Source organism: Electrona antarctica (genome assembly GCF_951216825.1).
Source record: "Electrona antarctica genome assembly, chromosome: 5".
Classification (NCBI taxonomy): domain Eukaryota; kingdom Metazoa; phylum Chordata; class Actinopteri; order Myctophiformes; family Myctophidae; genus Electrona; species Electrona antarctica.
In genome coordinates, this window is record NC_136810.1 from 22,250,076 (window position 1) to 22,265,069 (window position 14,994).

The 14,994-nt window shown below is 44.6% G+C and overlaps 2 protein-coding genes across 2 annotated transcripts in view; both read right to left on the reverse strand.

Moving 5' to 3' along the window:
- Positions 1-14,994, reverse strand: part of pkp3a (plakophilin 3a) — a 486,421-nt gene that overhangs the window by 172,847 nt on the left and 298,580 nt on the right. The window lies entirely within an intron of this gene.
- The window catches only part of LOC306923739 (anoctamin-3-like), a gene marked incomplete at its 3' end in the record, with an annotated part of 39,568 nt that overhangs the window by 18,408 nt on the left and 6,166 nt on the right, over positions 1-14,994 (reverse strand). The window contains exons 4-9 of the mRNA XM_079502012.1: positions 14,684-14,818; positions 13,317-13,423; positions 6,435-6,490; positions 5,003-5,124; positions 2,072-2,206; positions 669-762 (exon numbers count right to left, since the gene is read on the reverse strand). Of these exons, the coding sequence (XP_079358138.1) occupies positions 669-762; positions 2,072-2,206; positions 5,003-5,124; positions 6,435-6,490; positions 13,317-13,423; positions 14,684-14,818 (649 nt within the window). The remainder of the gene's footprint in view (positions 1-668; positions 763-2,071; positions 2,207-5,002; positions 5,125-6,434; positions 6,491-13,316; positions 13,424-14,683; positions 14,819-14,994) is intronic.

Here is a 14,994-nt window from a genome sequence, read left to right on the forward strand (position 1 = left end):
GGAGGAAAGCCTGGTGAGGCGAGGTTAGGTGAAATTTGATTATTTTCACACACAGACTAGCTCGGCATGGGCGCATCCATTTTACACTGGTTTATACACGTAAAGCGGCCCGCCCTCCTGTTTTCAGGAGGGGAGGGTTTTTTTTTTCTGATCACGTGAGCGGGACTAAGCAGCAATGATAGGGCGATGGTTCTTCATTGACCGGGTGGGTAAAAAGATGAATGAAAGTATGCTATAAAAAAGTGATTGAAACGTATTGATACGTGATTCGCACCCGACGTTTGATTAATTGATAACGTATTGATACGCAATTCGCGTCGGCTGTGTTAACAGCTAGGTGTGCCGTCATGCTCATTTCAGCACGGCCCGGAGAGCCGATTTCAACCAATTGCTTGGTCAGAAGCCTTACGAACGTCCACACTGACCTTACGACCTCCACACTGACCTTACGACCTCCACACTGACCTTACGACCTCCACACTGACCTTATAAACCTCCACACTGACCTTACGACCTCCACACTGACCTTACGACCTCCACACTGACCTTACGACCTCCACACTGACCTTATGAACCTCCACACTGACCTTACGACCTCCACACTGACCTTACGACCTCCACACTGACCTTACGACCTCCACACTGACCTTATGAACCTCCACACTGACCTTGGCGAACACGCAGCTGTCACTCAGTGTCCAGGGACTGCAGTCTTCACACATCGGACACATGATGGTGGTGTTGGCCTCGCAGATCTCTTTACTGTTAACACATAAACAACATACATCATGTTAACAACATGTTAACAACACACAGAGGACACTTGGTGGCCATGGTGGTGTTGGCCACACAGATCTCCTTACTGAAGAAACAAACAGCATGTTAGCAGCCATGATGACTAGGGAAGGAGCTTGATGACCGATATCCGGACAAATCCGATAACAAGCTTATTGAGTACCCGTTATCAATAAGCTTTGGGCTTATCAAGCCCAAGTTATCGAGTAAAGCGGCCCATGACGTCATGCTTAAACAATCAAGACAAGAGGCGATCAAGAAATAAATGTAATCATCCATGCTGTCGGTCTAAAAGTGTATTGATACCTGCCAACCAGCGCTGTCACTTTTAAAGTGATGGCACACGTATTAACCAGTTAACAGTTTCTTTGATATTATTTTATTGGCAAACTGTTCAGAATTTATTGTCTCCCGTCTCGTTATCAATACAAATTAACGAGCTCCATCCCTAATGATGACCATTAAACATGGGGCAGCAGGAGTAGAGCGGCTGCTCGGGCACTGATTCCGTTTCCGAAGGGCAGTGCATTCCAAAGTGTTGGAGCTACAGTTGGGTGCCACCGACATTGTCCCTTATCATTTGACCCATTTAGGCCTGACCTCAAAATTTTAAAAAATCCTTCTAAATCCTCCAGTTTTCTGAAATAAATATTTTCACGATTTTTCAAAAATAGCAGACCTACAAAGCTCGTAGCGCGCCACCGAGTGGCGCGCTACGAGCTTTGTAGGTCTGTAGCTTGTAGATCTGCTATTTTTCAATAGCTAAATTATACTGTTTAAAACACCAAAAGGGGTTCCCGCCCAAAATGGGTTAACTGTCCTTTTGCGCAGATCACGCAAACCTCAGCAAAAAGAAAAGGACAATATCGATGGCCTCCAACTGTATAGTGTTGAAAGCCAGATCTCCTTTGGTCTTTAAATTACAGACTTGGTGATCTGGACGTTATTTTGCTTGATGATGTGAGACAGCGAGGTGCGACATAGGGATTGATCAGATCAGAGATGTAAGGTGTAGCGACACCCGACCTAGCCTTAATGTATATGGTGAACGTTTCAAGGAAGCAATCTGATTGGTTGAAACAGCCTTTTAGCCGTGCTTAACATTTTCAGAAAGCAGTGTTAACACTGGCAGAAATAAGAACATTTCATCATTGTTACCGTCAGCAGTACATTGCCAGAGCTTACAGATTGTGTGCGTGTGTTTGTGTGCGTGCGTGCGTGCGTGCGTGCGTGCGTGCGTGCGTGCGTGCGTGCGTGCGTGCGTGCATTCACTGACCTGACTTGACTGGAGTCCATGGTGAACAGACCGTACAGGAAGACAAAGAGGCCGACGAACGCAGCAGGGATCAACATCCCTGTGTACCAACCGAGCCACGCGAAGTACAGCCCGATCTTCTCCCCGAAGTAACGTCTGAAACAAGAAACATTCCTTCAAAATAGGAGCTCCGGGGTGCCAGGGAAGACATGGCCGCTTTTACTCTGAACCCCCCAAACTTATACACGTAGGTACTCAAATTGTGCATACAGGTGCCCAACTGGAGACCCACCGTCCAAGCCACCCTTCCCCCTCGGAGGAAGAACAGGACTTAGGACTGTGAGTCTTAAGTTTTCTGTTCCCAACAAGTCATAAATACACATAGAAACACCTGTATTACATTCACATCACAATGTTATGTTATGCCCAGGGGTGCACACAACTTTTTTGGTCTAGTACTCAGAGGAGTACCTGAAAATGCGGTGACCCGTCTCGCCGGATGGATAAAAGAGGGATGCATGAATAACTTATAGAAAAACTATATTTATTGGATAGGTGGGGACTGGTGAGTCAATGGAGGGTATTGCAACTCTAAATTCATACCATTATAAAATAAAATCTAGAGTTGGAAATTGCAGCTAGGTCCATGTGTGGTCCAGCCCTAAATGCATATTCTAATAAAAACAACGTAATACTTCCTAAGGATAATATGAGCATCAAAGCAATATTTAGGTACTATAAATATATAAAAAAATATATATATATATATTTAAATAGCCGATCTACTAGCTCACAGCGTGTTGCGGAGGCGACACGTTGGGACAGATTTTTGGGACAGAGTAAAAAAAAAAAAAAAAAAAAACTTTTTTTATTTTCTTATTTTCAAGGGGGGGGGGGGGGGGGGGGGGGGGGCACCGCGAAAAATCCTGCTTGGGGCGCCAGATTGCTCAGGACCGGCCCTGTTAGCCAGACTACGGTGCCTAGGCTGTGAGAGACGGCATCGCACACGAGCAACTTGCTCCAGCACCCGGAAAACAAACATAAGCACAGCGGCGAATGGGAAGAGTGCAAAGCACCCCCTTTTACAACTTTTACTTTTTAGTTTGCTCCACATCTGAAACGGAGAAGCCGAACCATTTGTGTCAGGATTTCTCAGTAATAAACTCCTGTCAACCGAACCGCCCTCCTCCCAGCATCGAGCAGCATGGAAATGGATCCTCCCTCGTTTGAGTAAGGACGCGCTGTGATTGGCCACAATGGCCAGTGCACTTGTGCAAGACGTACTTTGATTGGCAGTCGGTGGGAAATGCTCTCGCTACAGATTTTACTAGTATTCTGGCCATAATAATCATTCTGGGCGGCGCCAGCTGTTGGTACACAGATGCGCTTCCCGGCGCTTGATTGACAGCGCAAAATTAATTTTGACTACGCATGCGCACTGGCGCACCGCTTGTGTGCACCCCTGGTTATGCCATGATTAGGCCTATCTCACAGCCCGTTTTTCACGCCCACTTCCGGTAAATAGTGGTGACTTTAACATGGGCATTTACACGTTTTTTTCTCTGGAGAATCTAAGTACATTTTCTAATGTAAAAATGTGACAGACCAATATTATTATGAAGCAAACAAGATGGTAAATCAGGTCGAGCAGATAGAACAAACCTTACCTTGAGAAAACAAAAGTTGTAGACTTCTTAAATAACCTCTGTTAACATGTAGCGTCTATGGAGTGACGTCACGCTATCACCACTAACCCCGAAAGGGGGCGTATTTAGGGGGGCGGGGAAATTCTGTGAGATAGGCTTATTTCACATTGCCATGTAATGAGTTGTTGTTTAGATGTAGGTCCACATATTTCATGTTTAAAAGTAAAGCCATGTTCTGAAGATGTGGTGCAAGCCTACGCACGCACGCACGCACGCACACGCACACACACACACTCTTCTTGTCCTCTTTCTCTCTCTCTCTCTCTGGGCCGCAATAACTGCAGCGAGCCGCCGGGTGGCGCTCTCTCGCCAACAGACAGCGGGTAGGTGGCTCTAGGCCCAGCGTTCTCTCCTCTCACTCTTCAGCCAAATCAAACAAGAACAAACAGGCTTCTCTAAAGTCTCTTCAACGGGGCGCTCTCTTCTTTCAGAGCGTATCAGAATAACAAAGGGGGGCGGTGCCCGTTTAGCGATACTCAAACAAAAGCTGGCCAGGCTCGGTTGCTATGGTGATCTTCAACATTCTTCTATATGCCAGAGTAGAGAAAGGTGGGCGTACAACCTGAGTGGCAGGTAGGCGGCCGGGAGGAACGAGGGGTCCTCTAGTCACTCTCCTCCTCCGCCTCGGCGTCCGGCCCGCTGCCGTCGCTGCTGCTCGCGTTGCTGCTGCTGCTCCATAAAGCCACCCAAGGCTTTCGCTACGAGCGTGCTGTCTGTCTAGCCGCCCTGCGTGGTGAATCAACCTGCTCTGACCCGCGAGCCGGCAGGCGTTTATATAGCGGTGGTTCAGACGCGCAGGTGCGTGTAGTTACCTGACGAGTAGGCGGCTGCATTAGTGTCAACTGGCCGAGTAGGAGGTTGGGCAGATAGGCGTGTTCTGCTACGATGCCTAGAGCGGCTCTCTGTACTGCGCGCCGGTCTGAGTGGCGCGCTACTGGTTGCCATGGCAACGTGTGACTGTGTATGCCGGTGGTTGTCGCCGGAGACGCCACACTGTATACAGTATGAGAAGACATTGAGGGCGGGATAATACTCCTCGAACCTTGTCAGAGTACTTGTGAACAGTCTGTGGAAGTGTGGAGGCATGTGGAGTGCTGGTAAGCTCAGCTCTAGAGCAACCAGACACCACGTCGACCACCATACTGATAGTGGGATACCAGCATGCACACGCACACGCACACGCACACACACACACACACACACACGCACACGCACACGCACACACACACACACACACAGTACATACCTGATGAGGTCTAGAGGTTGGTACTTGTACCACATGCCCCAACGTGCCCAGCGCTCATACAGCAGGTGTCTCTGGTTCTGAGCGCCGTGGGTCTTGATGGGATGTCTGCTCTTGTAACCACCCTGACAACACAGAGGTCAAAAGGTCGATCTCTGCTCTTATATACACCCACCCTGACATACACCCACCCTGACAACACAGAGGTCAAAAGGTCGATGTCTGCTCTTAGCGAATGACATCATCAGAAACACGAGGAGTCTATCGAATGACATCATCAGAAACACGAGGAGTCTATCGAATGACATCATCAGAAACACGAGGAGAGTGACTGACCACCACAAACAGCAGAATGGAGAAATCATCCGTCAACGATTTCTGCCAGAAATACCCATATAGGGGTATAGTGCTGCAAACGAATATCCCATAATCTAAGTAACATTCGAATATAAAATAAATTAAGAATAATCGACTAATTAACACAATCCATGCCAGTACACTACAATAGAAACGCAGACCAGTGGCCAGCGTTTTTTACATCCTGGCACAGGGGGTTATAGTGCTTAAAACGTAACCTGTCGTTCCTTGGCTTAATTGGATTGGGTTAAAGGGACACTTCACCCCTTTTGCAACCACATCTGATTTGAATGATGTTTGGGAGACAAGAAACACTTTCCTGGGGTTTCTATGTGGGTAATGTGTGTTTTTTTTAGTATTTGAAAGTGTCCATGATGTCATGGACACTGGGCTCACTACATTTCCAATAATGCTTTGGTGCACTGCTCCTCCTTGTAGATTGATTGATTGAAACCTTTATTTCAGGGGAATCCAATTGAGACCAGGGTCTCTTTTTCAATGGCGCCCTGTATACAAACAAGAACATTTACAGCAATGATTTTACATACATGACATGGACACACAGTACAACAAATATAATACACAAGCACATACACACAGAAACAAAACCTTGTAACCAAATGTTACAGAAAGCAGGTGCATATGCCTTCCTCTAGTGTGAGGTCAGTTAAGAGTCTTTTAAAAGTAGTAAATGAAACAAAAACATTCAACTTCAGATAGAGGGAGAGCTGTCTTTCTGAGACAACATGTGTCCAGGAAGTAAGTGAGCCCAGTGTCCATGACATCATGGACACTTGGAAATGCTAAAATGTCTAAAAGCACATATTACCCACATAAAAGCCTCAAGAAAGTGTTTCTTGTCTCCCAAACATCATTAAAATAAGATCTGGTTGCAAAAGGGGTGAAGTGTCCCTTTTAAAGGACCACTTTTCAACCTATCTTCATATAATTGGTCACTCCTCACTAATGTTCACGATAGAATATCACCATTTTGTTCTTCTCAGTCTGTGTCTCATTGGAGGGCTGTGGGCAGTTCAGAAACCTATTAAGAAGAAGTGCAGAAAGCATGGCCTCTTACCTCGTGTGGAGGGAAGGCCGCCTCATAGGTCCCGTTCCCCAGTAAACGATTAATACCTGCAAGTACAACAGTAGTACATCAACACTACTCTAATAATACCTATAAGAACAGGAGTACATCAATGTATTAATACCTACAATAAGAACAGGAGTACATCAATGTGTTTTACAGTACAGTACAGTACAGTACAGTACAGTACAGTACAGTACAGTACAGTACAGTACAGTACAGTACAGTACAGTACAGTACAGTACAGTACAGTGCGGCACAGCACAGCACAGACAGGGGCGGCCTTAGGAATCTGGAGGCCTGTTTCAAGACCAAATATGAGCCCCCCCCATATATACCTGCTATGACATAATGATTCTGTTGATACAGGTGTATTGATGATACAAATAGTGTTGACTGTTCAATATTGCGCACAGCCATAGAGTGCCAAAGTCCTGACGTCACTCGCTCATCCACTGGTTCACGGAAGTAATTTCTCTGGAGAATAACATGGAATAAACAAACTGTCTCGGCAAAACTGTCGGGGAGGTGTCTCTGTATCGTTTACGACCGTCAGTTTTATTTCATGTCTGTTTCTAGTGAAAATGTAACTAATTCAGAAGCAGTAACATTAGCGTTTTCTCACAGTCAGTTGATTCTTTATATCCATATGAGTGAAACGGCCTGGATGATTAGCTTATTTTTCAATCACAGTTCTTATATGAGAGATTGGAGATCTCTCATATGGAGATTACAAGGCAAATAAAAAAGTACATGAACCAGTGGACTTATCGCCCTCTACCGATATTGGCGTCAGACTTCGGTGCTCGATTACTCTCGACAATTACGCAGCACCTCTTCTCATCCTGTCGACCCTTCACAATAAAGTGTCTCCCCTTTACCTCCCAATGCCGCACATTTTACCCAGGTTATAAACAGAAAATGTAACTAGAGAGCAAGGCAGCGAGTGAGTGCATGAGAGAGAGAGAGAGAGAAAGAGAGAGAGAGGGCCATGGGTGGCAGGGCACTGGCGGGGGGTTGACTGGCGCCTGAGGGTGGAGGCCCTAAATTGAAACTGGTGAGTACAGTACAGTACAGTACAGTACAGTACAGTACAGTACAGTACAGTACAGTACAGTACAGTACAGTACAGTACAGTACACAGCAAATGCTGAAACAAACAGTTTTTTTTGGTTTAATTTTACTACTGTACAAGAGAGAGACTTTAAGAGAGGTTTAAGTCACACACTGTTTAAAGCCACAGTAGTGGCTCCAGGTCACTGTTTAAAGCCACAGTAGTGGCTCCAGGTCACTGTTTAAAGCCACAGTAGTTGGCTCCAGGTCACTGTTTAAAGCCACAGTAGTGGCTCCAGGTCACTGTTTAAAGCCACAGTAGTTGGCTCCAGGTCACTGTTTAAAGCCACAGTAGTTGGCTCCAGGTCACTGTTTAAAGCCACAGTAGTTGGCTCCAGGTCACTGTTTAAAGCCACAGTAGTGGCTCCAGGTGCCACATTTTGTTCAGCAATGAACAATTTCATGGAGAAGAAAATGTGATTTGTGTGAGAATCGTGATCTCAATTCTTGCGGAGGAAAATCGAGATTCACAATTGAGCAATAATCGTGCACAACTACATAATAATAATAATAATAATAATAATAATAGCTCAAATTTATATAGCGCTTTTCTAAATACCCAAAGCGCTTTACATAGGAACACTAGGAACAGACTTTAATAAGAAAAGAAAAAAAAACAACATGATTAACCATGTTAATTGTTAATGAATGAGGAGCTGCTGAGAGGATGAGTTAGTGTGGAACTGACACAGGCACTATGACAGCAGGACTTAGACACAGTGCCACCCCTTACCCCTTATCTTATTTTCCTTTTTTTTTACTATTAAAAAAAGAAAAATAATACAAAAATTAAACATTTTCAAATAGCTGATCTACAAGCTCACAACCTGTCGATGTCGGCTAGTTGAACTATTTAAACATGTTTTAATAATAATAAAAAATGGCAAATACGTTTAGGGATAATGGGTAAAGTATAAGGGGTTGTGCAAGAGAGGCCACCAGTGTCTGTTGACACAGTCACTATAGAAACCATGAGCACTGGGACAGACAGATGAGATGAGTCCATGAGTCCTCCATGCACTCCACGGGGTGCATACGTTTGTTAGACATACAGACAGTCCGACAACGCCGTCGCTCCCGGCGTCTTCCTGTGAGGTTAGGTTTAGGGTTGGGTTTTGGGTTAGGGTGTCGGACTAATGCCTGTCAGACTGTTAGTATGTTGGACCAACACACAGGGAAAAAGTTTCCCATAAAAAGCGTCATCACCTGTGATAGCACCCATGTTATCTATTTAATCACATGCCCCTGCGGACTGGCATATGTCGGTAAAACCACCCGAAAATTAAAAGAACGCATGAGTGAGCACAAGAGCTCAATCCGCAGGAACAACAGAGAATATCCTGTGTTTCATTTTAATGACTTAAAGCATGACATATCCTCTTTTAGATTTCAGGGGATAGAACAAGTCCAAATGCCACCCAGAGGTGGCGACCTTGACCTCATGCTAAAAAGAAGAGAAACATTCTGGATCTTTACATTGCAAACCCTGGCCCCTAAGGGTCTTAATGATGAATTCACACTTAACATTATGCTGTGATTTATCATGCGTTGATTGGATAGACTGCCTTTATATATTTGTGCTTTTATTTTTTGTACTCTTGTGGCTTCTCTATAATATTGTATTCTCACTGTGTGTTTTTAAACTTTTGGGTCCACTAATATGACTTTTCTTGCCTTTTAGATATTGAAGACCTGGATGACTTACACTGTGATATGATCCTTTGTTCTTTAGTGATGCCCTGACCCTGATAAATTGTTATCAGGGTTATCTGTGCAGCCAATGACCTGCATCTCCATGACCTTCTTACTGGGGGTGTGGTCTATAAATGTTTGGTGGTTATTGTGTCCTGTATTGTCTGTCCTGATGAAGGTCGAATAGACCGAAACATTGAATAAAGAGCAACATTTCTGGCAAGTTTTCTGACAGTGTGCGGGACCAAACACACTTCACTAGCTGTAGCGTTAGCTGTAGCGTTAGCTTGATGCCGTGTCATTGTTTTCAACGGTGCATTATTCCGACGCCGCGTTCGTCCGACCCGCCATATTGCTAACCCTGTTCCCTATCCCTATCCATAATAGTCCACCCAGGCATGTTGAGTACACCAAAGTTTTATGTTAGACATGTTGAGTATGGGTCCCCAGAATGTAGAAACTGCCGGATGCTAACTTGCATGAGCAATTTTCATAATTGGCATATGTGACCATACCATTAAAAACCTATAGAAGACACAAAAAAAAATCAAAATTTCATCATGCTTTATAGCATGTGACGTGTCAAACTAGGGGGTTTTCATGATGCTGAATCCATTCCAAGCATTCATTTTGCACAAAAACACTCCTTGGGGGTAAAGACGGCCATAGCCGTCATCACAAATGTGATGAGTCAGCACATTTGGGCAAGTGGCTATGGTCGTGTTTAGCCCAATGAGTGGTTTTTGTGCAAAACTAATGCTTGGAATGGATTCAGCATCATGAAAAGCCCTAGTTTGACATTCACATGCTATACATAAAGCATGATGAAATTTAGATTTTCTTTTGGCTTCTATTCTTCACTTGCACAATGTAGGAGGCGGGACTAAGGGGGACTTCCTGTTGGGATATCACCCCTGTGTTTTCTTCCTGTCCATCAGGAGTGCATGTAAGTCAGTCATTTTCTACGGACAATTATAGTATTTTCTCGTCACTTGTAATTTTTTAAATTACGTTTAAAAAAAACTTTTATTCATATGGTTCATTCATCGTACAGTACAGTACAGTACAGTACAGTACAGTACAGTACAGTACAGTACAGTACAGTACAGTACAGTACAGTACAGTACAGTACAGTACAGTACAGTTCAGTACAGTGGAGTACGGTACAGTACAGTGGAGTACAGCACAGTACAGTACAGTACAGTACAGTACAGTACAGCACAGCACAGCACAGCACAGCACAGCACAGCACAGTACAGTACAGTGGAGTACGGTACAGTACAGTGGAGTACAGCACAGTGGAGTACAGCACAGTACAGTAGAGTACAGTGGAGTACAGCACAGTACAGCAAAGCACAGTGGAGTACAGCACAGTACAGTAGAGTACAGTGGAGTACAGTACAGTACTGTACTCCACTGTACTGTACTGTAATCCACTGTACCGTACTGTATTCCTGTACTGTACTGTACTGTATTCCACTGTACTGTACTGTACTGTACTGTACTGTACTGTACTGTACTGTACTGTACTGTACTGTACTGTACTGTACTGTACTGTACTCCACTGTACTGTATTCCACTGTACTGTACTGTACTGTACTGTACTGTACTGTACTGTACTGTACTGTACTGTACTGTACTGTACTGTACTGTAAGTACAGTACTGGCTGTAATGGGAATTTTAGAATGCCAACTACAGTGCCAAATATATGCATTATTTATCTTCCTTCCATTAAGTCTCTTTGCTCACCAATGTGCTCAGTCTAATTCATGCAGCTGTCAATCTAACAGCTGATTTGACTCCTCCACGCTGTCAGCAAAGGTATACTTATTTGTGTGTCGCCCTTATGTTTAGCGCAGATCCGTATATGGACATTCAGTATAGCTTCTCTGTTAAGACAAGACTATAAGGACTGTCTGAGAATGGGGTTGAGGAGGCTTGCGCCCGGAGTGGCTGGTGGAACAGGCCCTTGTTGTTATAATCTTTGGAAGATTATTTAATCTACAACAGGGCGGGGGCACGAGACATGGCCAACGCATTTCTGGGGGTCCCCAGCCAAAAACGCCAAACCCCTGCAGTAGACAACCCCTAAACGGCGGGCCTGACTGTGGCCCCCTACATGGGGGTACCCTGATATGGCTATCCTGACGGCAGCCAGACCCCTGGACAACCACCAGTGTTGATGCAACGTTTGGTGCGGATCGGAGCAAAGGTTGTTCCGGCCTCGCCAGTCTGGATGTTTTCGTTGGTGACGTCCACCAGCCAAGTATGCATTAAGCAGTGGTGGATAACGTGCTCATACTACAATGTAAATGGTAAATGGTGCATTTATATGGAGCCTCCAAGGCGCTTTGCATAGATTGTGCAAATTACATTCACCCATTCACACACACATTCATACACCGATGGCGGCGGAAACCATGCAAGGCACCAACCTGCTCATCGGGAGCAATTAGTGGTTCAGTGTCTTGCTCAAGGACACTTCGACACTAAGTCTGGGGGAGCCGGGGTCGTAAACAACATATGTGACAGTTTATGATCGAGGCTAGGTAATTTAATTTTAGTTATTTTTCGTTTCGAAAACAGCGAGTTGAGAAAACAGGCTTGAAAGGTTCACTTCTGTGGACTCTAACATTACACCTAGCTACATGTTTAAGCATCACATGTCGATTTCAGCTCTAACATTTATTTCAGACATGCTCTAGTATGAGAAGAGTCTACCTGTGCTAATAGCTCATTTTGGATAAAAAATAATAAAGAAATAAAGTTGTTCTCCTCTCCTGAACTTAGTCTTGCCACCATGACTGTCTCTGTATCAAAAAGAGTTGCATGTATCTGTCCGTCAGTCCGTCCACTACTATGGTCATAACAACATATATCTGTCCGTCAGTCCGTCCACTACCATGGTCATAACAACATATATCTGTCCGTCAGTCCGTCCACTACTATGGTTATAACATCATATCTGTCCGTCAGTCCGTCCACTACTATGGTCATAACAACATATATCTGTCCGTCAGTCCGTCCACTACTATGGTCATAACAACATATCTGTCCGTCAGTCCGTCCACTATTATGGTTATAACTACATATCTGTCCGTCAGTCCGTCCACTACTATGGTCATAACAACATATATCTGTCCGTCAGTCCGTCCACTACTATGGTCATAACAACATATCTGTCCGTCAGTCCGTCCACTACTATGGTTACAACAACATATCTGTCCGTCAGTCCGTCCACTACTATGGTTATAACAATATGTATCTGTCCGTCAGTCCGTGTAAATTACATCAGACGTCATTGCTGGTATTGGATGTATGTAGATAATTAACACCCCGAAACACACAGTATTTAGGACCGTTAAATCAGGGCACCCAGCGATTTGCAGCTACGGAGCACATTTCAAGGTGCACAAGGCGACATCTTGGATGTAGCTGAAGTAGCTAGATGTAGCCAAAACACCCCTGAGGCGATCGACAACAACGGGAAGTATATGATTACTTCTAGTGCGACTAGCGACGGGACCACGATGGGCCGTCAAAAAACATAATCTTTGGTTTAGAATTGGACGGATTGATTTAGATCAAGAGTTATTCACGTTTGAAGATTATTCCTCTCATCCACTAAAATGGAGGGGGACCACTTTGGATGACGTTCCAACCGGAAATGACATCAAATGCTGCCCAACGGGCGCTCCCAGCCTGTGGAGCGGTGCGGCGCTCGGTTATGATATGATTAATGACCTCCGTTTATGCCGCTCGAAGTGTTAACACAACACGGAATGAGGAGATGGAATGGATGGATGGATGGATGGATGGATGGATGGATGGATGGATGGATGGATGGATGGATGGATGGATGGATGGACGGACGGACGGACGGATGGATGAGAACAGAAATAACTACATCTATCACACATACATTCACCATGGTTGCTCCGTGGACAGTGAACAGTTTTTTTTAAAACAACAGAGGGTTGTTTTAAAAAACATGTTTGTTTCATTATTGTGTAGAATTATGTTCTGACTTATAATAATAACAACAATGATAATGACAGTCTTCCTACCCATCTTGGACTTGCCGTCCTCGTACTTGGTTCGCTGCAGTACATGGTGGACTATCCTGCTTCTGGTGGAGTTGGAGAAGAACGTCTTTCTGTTGCTGATGCTGAAGCTGTAGAGAACAGACCCAACACAACATGCATTATGTTAATGAAGACCCAACACAACCTGCATTATGTTAATGAAGACCCAACACAACCTGCATTACCGGTATGTTAATGAAGACCCAACACAACCTGCATTATGTTAACGAAGACCCAACACAACCTGCATTATGTTAATGAAGACCCAACACAACCTGCATTATGAAGACCCAACACAACCTGCATTATGTTAATGAAGACCCAACACAACCTGCATTATGTTAACGAAGACCCAACACAACCTGCATTATGTTAATGAAGACCCAACACAACCTGCATTATTTTAATGAAGACCCAACACAACCTGCATTATGTTAATGAAGACCCAACACAACCTGCATTATGTAAAGGAAGACCCAACACAACCTGCATTATGTTAATGAAGACCCAACACAACCTGCATTATGTTAACGAAGACCCAACACAACCTGCATTTTGCGTGCGTGCGTGCGTGCGTGCGTGCGTGCGTGCGTGCGTGCGTGCGTATTAACCAGACTAAAACTAAGACGAAAAATGTTCGTCGACTACCTTTTTCCACTGACGAAAACAAAATGGAAACTAAATCAAAACTAAGCTAAAACTAACTAAGCTATGATGACAACGCGTCGCGTTGTGAGCTTGTAAATCAGATATTTTCAGCAAGTCAAAAATCAGCCATTACAACGCCATCAAGGCCCACCAAAATACATTTTAGTCCACTAAATCAACTAGCTTAAGTCACCTATAAAATCGCATGACATTTAGGTGACTAAAACTAGACTAACACTAAAACATTCCAGGTGACTAAAACTAGACTAACACTAAAACATTCCAGGTGACTAAAATGTGGCTAAAACTAAATTAAGTTTTATTCCTAAAATGTGTGTGTGTGTGTGTGTGTGTGTGTGTGTGTGTGTGTGTGTGTGTGTGTGTGTGTGTGTGTGTGTGTGTGTGTGTGTGTGTGTGTGTGTGTGTGTGTATTAACTGGTGCATGCATGTGTGTGTTTGTGTGTGGGTATTTACTTGGTGCATGCGTGTGTGTGTTTGTGCGTGTGTGTATTAACTGGTGCGTGCGTGCGTGTGTGTTTGTGTGTATTAACTGGTGCATGCGTGTGTGTGTGTGTGTGTGTGTGTGTGTGTGTGTGTGTGTGTGTATTAATTGGTGCGTGTGTGTGTATTAACTGGTGCGTGCGTGTGTGTGTGTGTATTAACTGGTGCGTGCGTGCGTGCGTGCGTGTGTGCGTATTAACTGGTGCATGCGTGCGCGGCTGAAGGGCGCGGTGTAACAGTCGCTCTCCTCCAGGTCAGGCAGAGCCTCCTTGTCCAGCTTTATGGGGTTTCTGGGCAGCCAGGAGCGGAGCTGACACCACCGCCGATGGAACTTGCTGCAGCACATACACATACACACACACAAACACGCACGCACGCATACACATACACATACACATACACATACACATACACATACACATACACATACACATACACATACACATACACATACACACACAATTTACAATTTAGGCATTTAGCAGACGCTCTTAATCCAGAGAGACTTACA